Source organism: Myiozetetes cayanensis, unplaced genomic scaffold, assembly GCF_022539395.1.
Source record: "Myiozetetes cayanensis isolate MyiCay16 unplaced genomic scaffold, myiCay2020 scf6-25, whole genome shotgun sequence".
Classification (NCBI taxonomy): Eukaryota; Metazoa; Chordata; class Aves; order Passeriformes; family Tyrannidae; genus Myiozetetes; species Myiozetetes cayanensis.
The window spans coordinates 23,796,624-23,812,112 of record NW_026087853.1 but is presented as its reverse complement, the minus strand read 5'-3'; the positions used below and the strand labels follow the sequence as shown (position 1 = coordinate 23,812,112).

Genomic DNA, 15,489 nt, shown 5'->3' with positions numbered 1-15,489 from the left:
GACAGGCGCTCCTGCCGAGCCCTGCCGGGCCGGTCGGCCGAGGGGCAGCGACCGTGACCCACACCAGGGTCTCTCCCGTCTCTGACCCGTTCCCGGCCCCACATCCCACTCGGTCGCTCAGGGCGCCGCGGGGTGCGCTCCCCGGGACACGCCGCCCGTCCCCGCAGCCCGAGCGCGCCCGCCCCGGCAGCGCCGGCCCCAACTCCTCATTGGCCGGGGAGTGGATGACGCCCGGGCGGGAGCGGGCGCCGGGCTTATAAAGCCCGGGCGGGCCGGTGGTGCTGCGCTCCCGCCGCCCCGCACCGCCCCGCAATGCCGCGCGGCTTCCTCGTCAAGCGCAGCCGGCGCCCCGGAGGCTCCTACCGGGCTCGCCCGCGGGAGCGGGACGCGGACCGGGACCTGCCGCCCGCCCCTCCGCCGCCGCCACCGCCGCCACCCTCCGCTGGGGACAGCCCCACCGCTAGACAGGGGGCGGAGGAGGAGGAGGAGGGCGAGGAGGAGGAGGGCGCCGCCGCCGCCGCTTGCCCCGCGACGTGGCCCCCCGGCGGCGGCTGCGGCGGCCCCGGGGTCACTCCGCCGGAGGGTCCGGCCGCCTGGGGGGTGACGGGGCCGTGCAGCGTGGCGGGGCCGCGGGCGGCTCTCTTCGAGAGGTGCCTCAGCTCCCCCGCCTCCGCCGAGTCCTTCCCCCTGGCCGCCTCCTTCCCGCCCGCCGAGAAGCTGCTGCTGCAGCCGCGCACACCCCTGCCCGCCCCGCCGCCGCCGCCGGTGCCCGCGCTGAAGCGGCCGTCGCGGGCCAAGGCGCCGGCCAAGAAGGGCAAGGCCACGCGGAAGCTGAGCTTCGCCGACGAGGTGACCACCTCGCCCGTGCTGGGGCTGCGCATCAAGGAGGAGGGGCCCGAGGGCCGGCCGGGGCCGCCGGCGGGTCGCACGCCGCTGGGCGAGTTCATCTGCCAGCTGTGCAAGGAGCAGTACGCGGACCCGCTGGCGCTGGCCCAGCACCGCTGCTCCCGCATCGTGCGCGTCGAGTACCGCTGCCCCGAGTGCCACAAGATCTTCAGTTGCCCCGCCAACCTGGCATCTCATCGCCGCTGGCACAAGCCGCGTCCCGGCCCCAGCATCGACGGCGCCGCCGCCGCCCTGCCGGGCAAGGAGAACAGCCCCGAGCGGCGGCTCCGCGGCCCCGCCGCGCCCCCGCCACAGCCCCCGACGCCGACCCGTCAGCACCGCGGCGGCGTGGACAGCGCCGGCGGCGTCCCCGCCGCCCCCGGTTCCAGCCCCGGCCCAGCTCACGGCGGTGGTTCCGGCCCCGGCGGGGAGGCGTTCGCCTGTCCCTGCTGCCAGAAGCGGTTCCGGCGGCAGGCTTACCTCCGCAAGCACCTGGGCACCCACGGGGCAGCGCGGCCGGCCGCCTTCGGCCCGCCGGAGCGAGGGCCCCTAGCCTTCGCTTGCCACCTCTGCGGCGCCCGGTTCCCCTCGGCGGACATCAGGGACAAGCACCGGCTGTGGCACGCCGTGCGGGAGGAGCTGCTGCTGCCGCCACCGCCGCCCGCCAGCGTCCCCGAGGGCGGCGCGGCGGGCGGCGAGCGGCAGGGCTTCCCTTGCAAGCACTGCCCCGCCACCTTCTTCAGCGCGCCCGGGCTGGCGCGGCACGCCAGCAAGTGCCACCCGCCGGAGAGCAGGCAGGTCCTGCTGCTCCAAGTGCCCGTCCGGCCGGGCTGCTAGGTCCGCGGCCGCCTCGGTGGGACTGCTCCGAGAGCCCGGGCTAGCCGAGCGGGTCCTGGCCACGAGGTAATTCCTATGGAAAGTCGCGGCTCTCACGGTTACGACGGCGGAGAAAGCCGCCCGCGGACTCGCGCCGGCCGCCTCTCCGGCCGGTGGGTAGCGATGCACGCCCCGCACGGGCACGGCAGCGGGCTCAGCCCACGGGCGGCACCGCCGCCGCCGCTCCGCGGGGCCGGCCAGCAGCACTCAAACCGAGCCCCGCACGGGTGGGAGGACCGCGCAGTCCCCAGCTGCCGGGGCGGCTGTGGGCACGGTCCCGGGCTGGCGGCAGTAGCAGAGGAGTCCTGCCAGCATCTGGAGGGAGGCGGGCAGTGCCCGGGCGCCGGTACGGGCCCACCGCTAGTACATCTTCCGTAGCGACTCTCGGATAGAAATACAGCTGTATATACGGTATTTAAAGAGAGGAATTATTTTTCGTGAGAAAAGGAGCCTGATCTAGTGACTTTAATAGCCTTAGCCTCTGAGCTTCAACACTTAAGTTATGGTGAGGTGTTTTGTTTGCTGTACTCTGTACTAAGATAGTCAAGAAAGTGAATGTTCATATTAAGTCAATGTCAAGTCATATAATAGCTAGCAAAACGTATGGGAAATTAATTGTGCTGTCTGCTTAATTGAAATACGAGGTGTTGATCTACGTATGCATCTCCCGCTTACTCTGTGTCTCTGTACTCTAGCGACTGTGCAATAGGCAAAACACGTATCTGGCAGCTGCTCATTCCAAAACCTGCTCCGTTAGTGGCTTGTTACTGCAGCGTAGATGGTAGCCAGGAGCGCAGTTCAGTGTCACCTGGCTGGGCAGCGTGTGGCCCTGCCAGCCCCTGCATCGTATGCAGGCAGAAAGGACCCTGTCTGCAGCTGGCCTTTTCAGGAGGCTCCAACCCCTCTCCCCTGTGAGCTGCGCTTTTGATGTGAGTTCCTCCAAGTCTTGTGACCAGCTGAAATTAGGACATGAAACAGTCTTTAGACATGTTGCTAAAGTGCAGATGACAGGCTACCTTCCTTCTCCCTAACAACACTTAAACAAAGCATCCTGTGGTGAGTATTCCCTGGCTTTGACAGTGCTCTCTGGCCAAATGCTTTGAAATGCTGTTGAATTTACCAGCTATTGACATTCCAGCCATATTTATTTATTTATTTATTTATTTATTTATTTATTTATTTATTTTCCACTTGAGTGCTTGTTTCTTAATGTTATAGCAGATGAGGCTAAAAATAAGGGCAAAAAAATTCAATAAAAAATTTAAAACATAGCTCATGCCTTTTTTCAATTCAGCAGGGCAAAGTGGGTCAGCTGGTGATTTCCGAAAAACCAAACGAATCCCAGTTGTAGTCTTTGTTCTAACACTCTCTTTGAAATAAAGCATGCAAAATATTTCCATCTCTTGATTAGCATCCTCTAAAGCCATTATTTCTGTACTTTTACATTTTGCTTCACACAACAAAGATGCAGATGTATCATGCCCAAAGACTGCAAGCAAGTGATAATGCTTTATTTTAAATGTGCTTCATGGACTTTTGTCATTTTAGTTCCAGGACCCGGACAACTGAATTAAAACAATATAACCTAATATAGCCAAGATTTGCTCTCTGACAGAGGAGGCAAAACTCACATCTCACTCTTTTCATATGACAAAAATAAAACGTTATTTTAAGTTGTGCATTTTTCTGTCATTTGTTGGTAACAAAGACTTGGATAAAAATGCCCATTTATGCATTTAATGAGTTCACTCCTGGAGAAAGTCGCTATGTTTTTTTTAAATCATCGTTCTCCTTTCTCCACTTGTGTAGTCGAAGACGAAGGGCTCCAGACCACACAAACGTGATGGTTATTAACTGCTCCCAAAATCAGCACTTGAACAACCAGCAGGAGAGAACGTCCTGTGCTTTATATTACATGCAATGCATTTACTAGATCTGGGGAAGAGTTTTCAGTCTGGCATTCTTCTGATTCATTGGGAAAGAGCTCCTAAGAACTTGTACATTTTTTAATACAAAAGAAAACTAAGCTGTGTATTGCACTCAATTGCTCCATGTGTACGTAGTACATAATTCTTCCATAAATTGGAGTCAGAATCTAGTTAGTGAGGTGAATGACTAATATACAAAAGGTGGTAAGAATAATTTTATTGTATTATTAAATAGCATGTCTTCTTTTCAACATTACAAATTTGTTGATACTACATGAATGACAATACATAATTTCTCTTTTTATTGTTGCCCATATGATATATTTACACATGCAGTTAGTACCGATGCCATGCTACATTTTGTTAACAGCATTTTTTTACTAGACTCAAAATGTGAGCATTTCACCTTCTGTAGGAAAATACCTCTGGGTGGGTGGAACTCGTGTACTAATCTGCGCTCACAGGGTTGAAATCGACAGCACTTCAGGCCAGGCTCCCAAAGCATGTTCCCTTTTCTTCCCTAGTACCCATCATCACAGCAATGAATTTCTATTAGGAAAGTGTTTGTTTTTAATTTTTTTTTAACATAAGAAAAAAGAATATACATCTAGATGGAGCAGCCCAATGATAAAGGCTAAAACCCATGAAACTTGATGGCATTTACTATTGATACTACTTGGAAAAGCAAACATTATAAAAATATTTGGAAGCCAAGCATAAGAAGAATTTCAGCACAGTGATTTTTTTTTTTCTGACATAGATTATCTGCAGAATTATGAAATGATACATTACTTTGTGAAGAAAGAATTGGTGCTATGAGCAAATTATTTCATTTGGACGCTGTAATGCTTGAAAGGCCATTGAACTATTTTATTCTCAACATAAATAACCTGTACACATCCTGTGCATTAACATTGTGACATCTGACAAAGACTTTACATATGCAACGTCAATTTAAAATTGTACATTCATTTTCAAATTGTACATATTTCTTTCTTTGTTACAGAGAAAATTGCAATGGGGCACAATAAATACAGTGTGATCCAGCTGCAGTCTCCAACTCCATATGTAACTCAAGATCAACCAGAGTTAAAAATGACTACTGTTAAGATACCATAATCATCCAGGAAGGTAAAAGTGCAGAGGACAAACTGCACTGCAATTAAAAAAAAAAAAAAAGCAGGCAGACTGAAGTTTGATAAAAAAAACCAACACTAAAATATCAAAGTAAAATTCCAGTGTCACCGTTTAAAATAAACATACAGAAAAGGAGCACGCAGGGCACAGGCGCACACACATGAGAGACATTACCCTTGAGTGAAAGGTATGAGCGGTGAAAAAAAACCCCAGTGTTGAGTTGCTGTGGGAAGGGTGGCCAATTGCTGTTCACTAGAAAGCTTCAGGCATCTTGCCACTTAGGATTTGTTGGCTGAGCCAGAGGAGCGGCGCAGTTTCATGGACATGCGGCTCTTGCTAGTCCGAGGAGACATTGGAGAGGCTAAGTCTGTTCCATCCACCTGTGCTGTTGCTGCTGCTGGAGTTTCTCCCGGCTGAGTCTCTGGGCAGAAGCCTGAAGAGGACAGCAAGAACCAGACGGGTCAGTGCCGCCTTCCGCACTCGTCGCTTGGGATCTCTTAGCAAGGGGCAGGGAGGAATTTCAGTGCTGCTGTCACTGCCACAGCATCTCCTAGCCCTTTACCAGCTGTGGGTGATGGTATTGCTCATGGAGTTAGCAATTGCCACAAATCCACCCCTAGAGAAAAGATGATGCCAGAAACCACTGAGCTATGGGACTGCAGAACCCCCTTGCTCTCAGCAATTGAGGCAGCACTGAAGTGGGAGATGTTCTCCCACTAACCAGGAGAACAAACACCTCCAGTTCCCTTGCAGGGATGGGGAGTCGTTATTCAAACCACAACCCAGAAGAATCCAATCTTTAATGAGAACATGAAGGTTAACAGCTCATTGCGCATGAAGGGAGCTCTAGGAATGCAGCTGAAGAGGTGGAGTGAATTTGGGGCCAACTGGGAGAGCAAAACACCTTCTCCCATCCCAACTTTAGTTGGTGCTTCAAAAGGCAAATTCCTACAGGGCCCACAAGGCAGAAGCTTGAACAGATCATACTAACTGGAAGCACTATACGTTAATGTTTCTTTGTAAAAGGAACAAGATGAATTTGAGATAAAAGTAGGTAATTCATTAGTCCAGTGCCCAGAGCTATGCTCCAGTGGGCCCTGCATCCTCACTTCAAGGGCATGAGGCTTTTCCTTACAAACAGCATGTCTCCAAATCTTCCATAAAGATACAGAAGGAAAAGGAGAAAACATTAAATCAAAATTACATTCTCCTTCCCACGTTAGAGAAAATTATTACTATGAACTCCCATCCATAAAATTAAACTGCATTTTAATTAGCCATTCACAGAGACTGACAGTGTGACTGAACTCAACTACTTCAATCGCCACTGAAGGCTTCTGACCTGTGTAAATTACAGACAGAAAGTCCTGCAGGTGTTGACAGGGAAACCCCTGCTGACTTCAGTAAGCCTGAAATCACCTGCTTTTTCTTCCACATCATGCTATTATTGGTAATTCTTTAAAAGGGGTGCAAAAATAACTCAAAACTGGTCATGATTTATTTTGAAAGACTCTTCTCAAATCAAGTGAGGTCATCAGTTAAGAAGTCAAGGAGTACATTTAAAACATTGTCATAAACCTCTGGTATTTAGTGACCTGGCTGTCCTCTTTGCCTGGTCCCTCACCTGCCTGCTCCAGAGGGACATCATGGTACTTTCTATCTTCAGACTGACATGAACCATCAGAGTGACAGGGGAAAGAAAGGGCTGTTATTTGTTCCCCAGCTGGTGACAGTAATTCTGTTCATGAACTAGGTACTTCATTGCCAAACAATCTGGAAAAGCACGATAATGTCTGACTCACTGTGCCTTACAGAAAAAGGCAGGCAGGGAAACATGCATTCGCATTTTCTGAAATTCTATCTTGTTCTGATTTTACAAGGAATTAAAGCATTTCAAATGGTGGAAATTAGAGAATAGAAAATAACCGTTGTTGTTTTGCACAGCATACCATTCACAGCTAGCGTGAAAGACCTTCCGTTTCAAGCCTTTGCCCTTTACCTTGATGTGGCCAATGCTTTCTAGTGGAGGTTTTGGAAGGAGAAGAAATATCACAGCATTTCTTTCTTTGTTGAGAATGAAGAAGTGATGAGGAAGGAGGAGTGGAAAGAAGTGAGGAAGGGGGAGGAGAAAAGATAAAAGATAACAGGTGTGAGACATGAAACACGAACCGCAGAGATTGAAGGGTATTAACAGATGAGCACAGGAAAAGGAATTTCGAATTTCATTATGCAATTGCTGTTCATGCTACAGGTTAAAGAGAGTGATGAGTTAGTTATGTGCAATGAAGCAACAGCTCTGAAATCCAGCATCATACTTACCAACTAAGCATTACAAGAAAAAAAAAAAGAAGGGAGAGAGAAAGAAAAGAATTCTATAACATTATCCAGCTCCAGCAATCTTATTAACAGCAACTGAGATACATCCTAAACACTGTCTGAAATGCTTGCTTAACATCTGTGAAACTCACACACATACACACAATCAAGAAGGAAAAACGAATGGCAACTCAATATATGGCTTCTGCTCCCCAGCCGTTTCACAGCATTGAATATGTTAAAATTATAGCCAGTCTCAACAACAGACTCCTGAAATCATGTAAAGAAGGAAAAAACAGCTGGTTTTAAGCTAGTCTGCATCAAAGGGTTAAATCCTAGTGTGGAATTTTCTTACGGGGTGGATAAAGAAAACCTTAACCTGCCCCATTAAGGTATTATTCCACTTGTAGCTTAAAATTTTGTTTTTAATTCCTACAGACAGAAGCACAAATTCACACGTAATCACATTTTTTAAACAAAGTTAGAGCTATTGAAGAACAGAAGTCATGTAAAGTGATTTTCACATCTGAACATATCACACCAGAAGAGTGAAGAGTAACAGCAATCAACAGACTAATTAGTAACTAAATTTATCTGAATTTTAGATAAGCACATATATCTATATATACATACATATGCACATACACATGTGTTTATTAAATGTGGAATATAAAAATTCTGCAGGTTTTTGCTTCCTTTTCATAGTTTTAAAATTTTCAGTATAAAATGTTAGTATCTCTCTCCACAATTGTCCTAGTTGTGTCCAGGACAGGGTTAATTTTTGCAGAAAAATGGGGTATGGCTAGGACCCAGAGCTTATTCTATACCACCTCATGTTATTTTTCAGGGGATGGGGGAAGGCCTGCTTCCTGGTCAGCATAGCATGTTCACCTCTTTTTTGTATCCTCTGCCATTACCTACTGTTGCTGTTACTGTTTGTTTTCTTATCTCATTGCTGTTTCCAGTAAATTGTTCTTATCTCAACCTGTGATCTTTACCTCTTATGCCTCTAATTCTCCTCTCCAGCCCACCACAGGGGAGGGGAAGAGGGAGGAGAAGTGATGGTGCAGCATGTGGTTTGGAATGGTTTCAGTGGGAATGCTAAATTGGAGAATATAATTCCTAAACCATGACAGCCTTATTTGGTGCCTAATAAAGGGTCAGATCTGACCAGAGCAGGTTGGGAACAAACTTGATCTAAGCATTAGTTGTATTAGGTCCAGAGTCACTGGTCACAATGTTGCTTGGTCTGTTCATGTGGGGGTGGTACCTAACCCTCCATATGTTTCTGTATATGCACTATTTGCCCATCACAGTGCTCTTTTTTCAGAGCAGGGAGAGGGATCAGGGTTTCTACGTGGATGCACTCCATGATTTCAGTTTTGAGTATCATAATATCAAGGGCAATGAGGGTCATTTAGGATGTGTATTCAGTGTTCCTCTCCAACCCCTGCCTTGGGCAGTACCTCCAATATTCTATTAATAATTGTTCCCATCCTGTGGGAAGATGAAGGATGATTTTCCTCAGCTTTTCACCCCTTTTTCTCCTTTAGGCTTGTTGTAACAGCTTTTGAGAATTCTGAATTCCCTCTGGAGGTTAAGGAAAGCATGCTATGTTGCTACGTTTCCTGAGTACAATCTACACCATGTGTAGGGTTAGGACAGTTATGAGTTGGAAGGTGGGAGAAAATGGGCCAGTTTTGGGGAAAATTCTCTGCTCCAACAATTTGGAAGTTCACCCTGAACAACTACAGGACCCTGTTAAAGTGACAGAATAATTGCAAGGAGAATGCTGTTGGCACCTCCAGAGAGGGGCAACTTATTGCAGTATGTTGAGCCCTGGCTACTGTATATTGAACACTACTCATATGCCAGACAGCACCCTCAGGGGAAGGAGGAGGAAAGCAGACCTTGGCCACTCAAACTGCAGCTGAACCAGGGGAACAACCTGTGCCAGTAGCAGTTGCCCCCATACAGAAGAAGAAATCCAAGACCAAATCAGTTTGCTTAGTGAGGGATGAAGAGGAAGCAGGGCCCTCAGAAAACAGGAGCAAGAGGCAGGGCCAGAGATAATCACCTGATCTCTATCCCCGGATGAGGTGTGAGATATGCAAAAAGATGTCAGCCAGCAGTCGGGAGAGCCCCTGGTGACCTGGCTGCTCCAGTGCTGGGATATCACAGCCCACGATATGAAACTAGATGGTAGTGAAGCCGAGCAACTGCAATCCCTGTCTCAGGAGCTGGGCATTGACATGGGGATTGGGAAGAGGACAGAAACTCTCTGCTTCTGGAGGTGACTTCTGTCAAGCATGAGGGAAAGGTATTCTCTCAAGGATGATCTAATGGGGTGTCCAAGCAGGTGGAAGGCCATGAAGAAAAGTATCCAGTATCCGAGATAATTGGTTGTGCTGGGGGTAATCTACAGGGATTCAAATAACGAGTCCCCCTGTAGATCCAGATGAAGTCCAGTGTACACAATCCATGTGGCAGAAGTTTGTACGGAGAACACCATCATCATGCACCAACTCATTGGCATTGATGTCAATAAAAGGAGAACAAACAGTGTTTCAGGTGACTACCCAACTCTGGCAATATGAAAAGCATCTTTTTTCCTCCCAACTGACCTGTGTTTCAGCTGTGGAAAGACTAAGACTGCAGGGAGGCTCAAAAGATTCAAGCAAGTTAGAGGGAAAGGTCCCATGCCCCACCAGTACAGACCAGAGTCTCTGCTATTGGGAGCAAGCACCCTCCTGCTCGAGAGAGAGGGGACACACCATGAGGTAACCTGTGGTTTTACCCACACGACCATGGGGAGGACATGAGAAAGTGGGATGAAAAACCCACCTCTGCCCCAGCAGCACAGGTGCATGAGTTGAGAGGAAGAACAACCACAGGAAATTCTTGGAAATGCAGCTCCAGTTTCCAAGTCCTCAGACAGAATAGGAGGGCTGATGTTACCTCCAGGTTCTATTTACAAGAAGGGACCAAGAAGTACTATAACCAGGGCTAAAGGGGCCCTGTCTCCAGCCAGGTGGAGGAAGGGGACAATCAGACCTACTGGAGCGTGTAGATCTGATGGCCTGGCACATCAGACCCATAAGAGTATAAGCTTCGGTTGACACAGGAGCCCAATGAACCCTGATGCCATCAAGATGTGCAGGAGCAGAATCCATCTCTATTTTTAGGGTGACAGGGAGATCCCAACACCTGACTGTACTGGAAGCTGAAATGAGCATGACCAGGAACAAAAGGCAAACACAACCCATTGTGACTGGCCCAGAGGCCCTGTGCATCCTTGGCATAGATTACCTCAGGATAAGGTATTTCAAGGACCCAAAAGGGTATCATTGGGTTTTTGGGACAGCTGAATACCTTGCCTGGTCTCTCAGAGGACCCTCTGCTTTGGGACTGCTGAGGGTTGAAGAACAACAGGTACCAACTGCTATCCCAACAGTGCACTGTTGACACCTCCACACCAACCAGGACTCTGTGACCCCCATCCATGAGATGATTCGTGAACTGGAGAGCCAGGGAATGGTCAGCAAAACTCACTCACCCTTCAGTAGTCCTACATGGCCAGTGCATTAGTCCAGTGGAGAGCGGAGACTGAGTGTAACCTATCGTGGCCTGAACGAAGTCACACCACTGTGTGTGCTGCTGTGCTGGACATGCTGGAACTTCAGTAGGAACTGGAGTCCAAGGCAGCAAAGTGGTGCCACCATCGACATTGCTAATGCATTCTTCTCCATTCCTTTAGCAGCACAGGGCAGGTCACAGTTTGTCTTCACCTGGAGGGGTGTCCAGCACACCTGGAATCGACTGCCCCAGGGGTGTAAACACAGCCCCTCTATTTGCTGTGGACTGATCCAGACTGCACTGGAAAAGGCTCCAGAACACTTACTCATTGATGACATCATCGTGTGGGGCAACATGGCAGAGCAAGTTTTTGAGACAGGGGAGAAGATAATCCAAATCCTCCTGAAGGCTGGTTTTGCCATAAAGCAAAGTAAGGTCAAGCGACCTGCCCAGGAAATTCAGTTTTTAGGAGTAAAATGACAGAGACGGTTGTCAGATTCCAATGGATGTGCTCAACAAAATAGCAGCTACATCCCCACCAACCAGCAAGAGGGAAACACAGGCTTTTCTAGGTGCTGTGAGTTTTTGGAGGATGCATATTCCAGATTACAGTCAGGTTGTAAGCCTCCTTTATCATATGACATAAAGAACAATTTTAAGTGGGGTCCTGAACAACAACCACCTTTTGAGCATTAAAAAGAAGCTTGTTCATGCAGTAGCCCTTGGGCCAGTCAGGACAGGAATATGAAACGTGAAGAATGTTCTCTACACTGCAGCCAGGGAGAATGGTCCTTCCTGGAGACTGGCAAAAAGTACCCTGGGAGACTCAAGGATGAACTCTGGGGTTCTGGAGTTGGGGATACAAAGGATCCAAGGCCTGTTACACCCCAACTGAAAAACAGATCCTGGCAGCTTATGAAGGGGTTCAAGATGCTTCAGAAGTGATTGGCAGTGAAGCACAGCTCCTCCTGGCACTCTGACTGCCAGTGATGGGCTGGATGTTCAAAGGGAAAGTCCCTTCCACACATCATCCCACTGATGCTACGTGGAGTAAGTGGGTAGTGCTGATCACACAGTGAGCTCGAATAGGAAACCCTGGTCTCCCAGGGATCTTGGAAGTTGTCATGAACTGGCCTGAGGCAAAAATTTCAGACTACCACCATCAGAGAAGAAGATGACACATGCTGAGGAAGCCCCACAGTATAATCAGCTACCAGCAAATGAAAAGCAACGTGGTCTCTTTACTGACGGTTCCTGCTGTATTGTAGGGATACGTGGAAAATGGAAAGCTGCCATATGGAGTCCTATGTGGCGAGCTGCAGAAGCTATTGAGGGATAAGCTGGATCAAGTCAGGTTGCAGGGGTATTTAATTTTTGGGTGAGAACAGTGAATGACACTACCACTGTATGCCATAACTACCACAGACAATGACTATGGACTGCTCCAGATACACCAGTCGTGAGCTCCTGATGCAGTATGCAACCAGCCAACAGTACACCAGCTCTTCTGCCCTGGAAGACATCTAGGACAGATAGAACCCACAGTCATGGACTAAGTGAACTCAGCAGACATCCTGGAGGGGTGGCCATTGATTATGGAAATGATACGCTTGTGTATATATGCATCTATCTATCTATATATATATATGTACGCATTTGTAAGGTGTATGATTTGGGCATGACACAGATGCTATAGAATAAGGGGTGGATAATGTCCTGGTTCTGGCCAGGACAGGGTTAATTTTTGCAGAAAAATGAGGCATGGTTAGGACCCAGAGGTTATTTGATGCTATTTAATACCTTATGTCTTTTTCTGAGAATGGGGGAAGGGCTGCTTCTGGGTCAGCATAGTGTAGCAGAGGGAACAGTCAGGTATTGTCAGGGGGGTTTCCATGTGAATTGTTCACCTCTTTCTTATACCCTCTGTCACTAATATTGTTTGTTTTCTTATCTCATTGCTGTTTCCAGTAAACTGTTCTTATCTCAACCCGTGATCTTTACCTTTTATGCCTCCAATTCTCCTCTCCAGCCCACCACAGAGGAGGGGAAGAGGAAGGAGAAGTGATGGTTCAGTGTGTGGTTTGGAATGGTTTCAGTGGGAACACTAAATTGGAGAATTCCATTCCTAAACCACAACAGTGAAATATTTAGTTATCCAAAACATAAAACTAGGATTAAATATGAAGGCTTTATTGGCAATTGATGTGAATCCAGAAAGTTCCATAAAATAAACAAAATAGATGTGTTTGGACTTTTAAGAGGTTGAAAAATGTCAGGAAGTGATCTATATTTTTCTCCTCTTAGGCTTGATAGTGACACATATCATAGCCTAATATGCTATGATATTTTGGGACCATAATGTAAAGCCGCTTCAAATGCTTCTGAACAAGAAGATGGGTCAACAAAGTTGAAATGCGACATTTTTATACTCCATTTGAAAAATTTTAGGATCTAATAATAGGACATTGGGTTTTTTGCTCAGAAATTAACTATTTAAATCTAAAATGGAATATTAGCTCCACACAGACTGAGAGTAGGGTGAGCTGGAGGAATCCGGAGGTATCATAACATATGCATTGCCATAACTCATCTTGCCCATCAGTTCTGACTTTCAAAGCTGAAAAACTCAGTGAGCAGAAGCCTGACAGGATGTTGATGTTAAGACAGGGTAAGACTACTCTCAATGCTTCTGGCTTTATTACACCTCATTGTCTGGATCAATGTTGTCCTGAGTGCTGCCTCAGAATGACCACAGAGGAAAATATAGTTTTTACATGTCGGTAGATTCCGATGGTCTTTTAAGATACTTCAGCATATTCCATCTGACCTTCAGGGAAGAGGGCAATCATTTTTGTACAGCTTGCGCTCATTGCCACTCTTACAAATTCCAGTACAAATTTGGCCAAGTTGTCCATTATGCTCAGCAGAGCCTTCCTAGTGTCAAAGTCTCTCACTAATTTTGTGAAATGAGGAAAGGAAGTGAGAAGCAAATGTAGAGAGAAAAACTGCAAAAGTAGCAGCACAGAAAGGCAAAGAAGTGAGGAAAAGATGGTCTAAAGACCTGGGAGACCAGAACTGGGAGAAGAGAGAGAACTAAGAGGCACACATGAGAAAGGACAGAGAGATAAAAGATTAAGTTTGTGGAAAAACAGCAGCCGAGTTCATGACCAGTGAAGAATGCTCTTCAGAACCCGGTTGGAACCATGCATGTTAGCTTAATAAGCCTATTCCTCTCTGGCAACTAACATCTGTGAAACCCACTGGCAAAATTAGTCTTTCCACTAGTGAAGATTCAGACAGAGCTTACCATTACTATCAATTATTGTCCTATCTCAGTCTGCAGGAGGTAGTGGTGGCTCTAAAGGTTGCAGTTTTGCTTATGTATCATGTGGTTGTTAATCAGTTACAGAATTTCTATTTTGCCCTACACTTGAAAACAAAAATGGAAAGAATTACACAAGCAAATGTCACAAGAAAATAAAGTCAATACTTCTAAAATTAGCATCCCCTTGTACTATGCTTTTTAGTTGGACAATCACACTCTTTTTTCAGTGGACCAATTTCATTAAATGTAGAAAGTTGATCTGTTTGGGTTTCAGTCCACACTGAATTTACCGCCTCAAAGTGTGGGACCAAAATGTACCTTCACTCAAGTGGTTGACTTAAGGACAATAGTTCAGAAATGCATAAGGTTTCAGCTTCAGCTGTTCCAATATGACATTCCATTTGGAAAATGTCAGTAAGTTTTGAGGTTTTGTTCTGATTTGGAATGAAAAAAAGTCTTCCCGAGTTTGGACTGGAGAAGGGATAATGAGAAATTCTTCCAGTCCTTCCAGACACAAAGTCCTCATTTCTGTATTTCAGCTTTACTTCCAATCACATGCTTGAACCACCACCATCAAGCGTTACTCAGACCCTTCTAGACTGACAAAAGCACCATCATTCTCATTTGTAAAGGGGTGGTACAGGGTCAAAAAGGCATTAGTTCCAAGTTTCACAACAAGCAAGCAGCAAAAGAAATTTGGATGCGAGCTGTTGAATGTGACTTTTTCTTGTGCAAGGCTGAAGCATCACTATCTCTACATTCCACTGCTTCCCTGCCTGTACGATGGCATCTCCACTTAGTTTGGGAGTGGGACACAGAATTGTTCTGAACGCAGGCCTGAGAATACAGGAGTGACTGCCGGGACCAAAATGACTGGTGCTTTTGTCACAAGGAAAATTCTATGACTAATGTAGAGAGGCTCCTTGTTCATAAAGTTTACTGTAAGGAGGTACTAGTTTAAGTAGGAAGAAAGGGAACAAAAGAAGACAGAAAAAAACAAATCCAAGATGTGAGTACATTTTAAAGCTCAGAATCTTAGCATCATGAGGTCAATGTGCCCTTCAATATAATTGAGCTTATCATTGACAGTTCCCTCAACCTATTCTGGTGTCACAGAGATCTGGTTCACTCAATAGCTGCATAGGACAAGTTACTCTATTTAGCAGAGTACTTGCAATTACACTATTTAACAGAGACAGCATAACGTAAAAAACACAGAGGCAACTGAATTACATTCTGTGCTTAAATACAGGTAAATCTCAATTTTTTTAAAATGCACACATCCACTACGTGAGTCAGGTTCCTAAACATGGGAAGGTGGACTTGTCAGATATTTTGATGGGGCACACTAAGCTTCTAGATAAAACAGCAGCTGCCACAATCACACTGTATTGAAGAGCACCCATGGTAAAAAAGAAAACAGCTTTTGCTGAGGGCTGAGCCTTT

The 15,489-nt window shown here is 47.1% G+C and overlaps 2 protein-coding genes across 9 annotated transcripts in view; one reads left to right on the top strand and one right to left on the bottom strand.

Moving 5' to 3' along the window:
- The first annotated feature begins 312 nt into the window (after positions 1-312).
- On the top strand, positions 313-1,722 carry INSM2 (INSM transcriptional repressor 2). The gene has a single exon (XM_050335770.1). It carries the CDS (start codon positions 313-315, stop codon positions 1,720-1,722), a length of 1,410 nt encoding a protein of 469 aa, XP_050191727.1.
- A 1,831-nt stretch (positions 1,723-3,553) lies between these two features.
- RALGAPA1 (Ral GTPase activating protein catalytic subunit alpha 1) overlaps positions 3,554-15,489 on the bottom strand; it is a 139,921-nt gene continuing 127,985 nt past the window's right edge. For 4 of the 8 annotated variants that reach the window (XM_050335732.1, XM_050335736.1, XM_050335740.1 and 1 more), the window contains 2 exons: positions 6,776-6,890; positions 3,554-5,259 (listed from right to left, as the gene is read on the bottom strand). In XM_050335732.1, coding sequence (XP_050191689.1) covers positions 5,163-5,259; positions 6,776-6,890 — 212 coding nt within the window. In that variant the 3' untranslated portion in view covers positions 3,554-5,162. The remainder of the gene's footprint in view (positions 5,260-6,775; positions 6,891-15,489) is intronic. The other 4 variants (XM_050335734.1, XM_050335739.1, XM_050335741.1 and 1 more) reach the window with 2 other exon arrangements.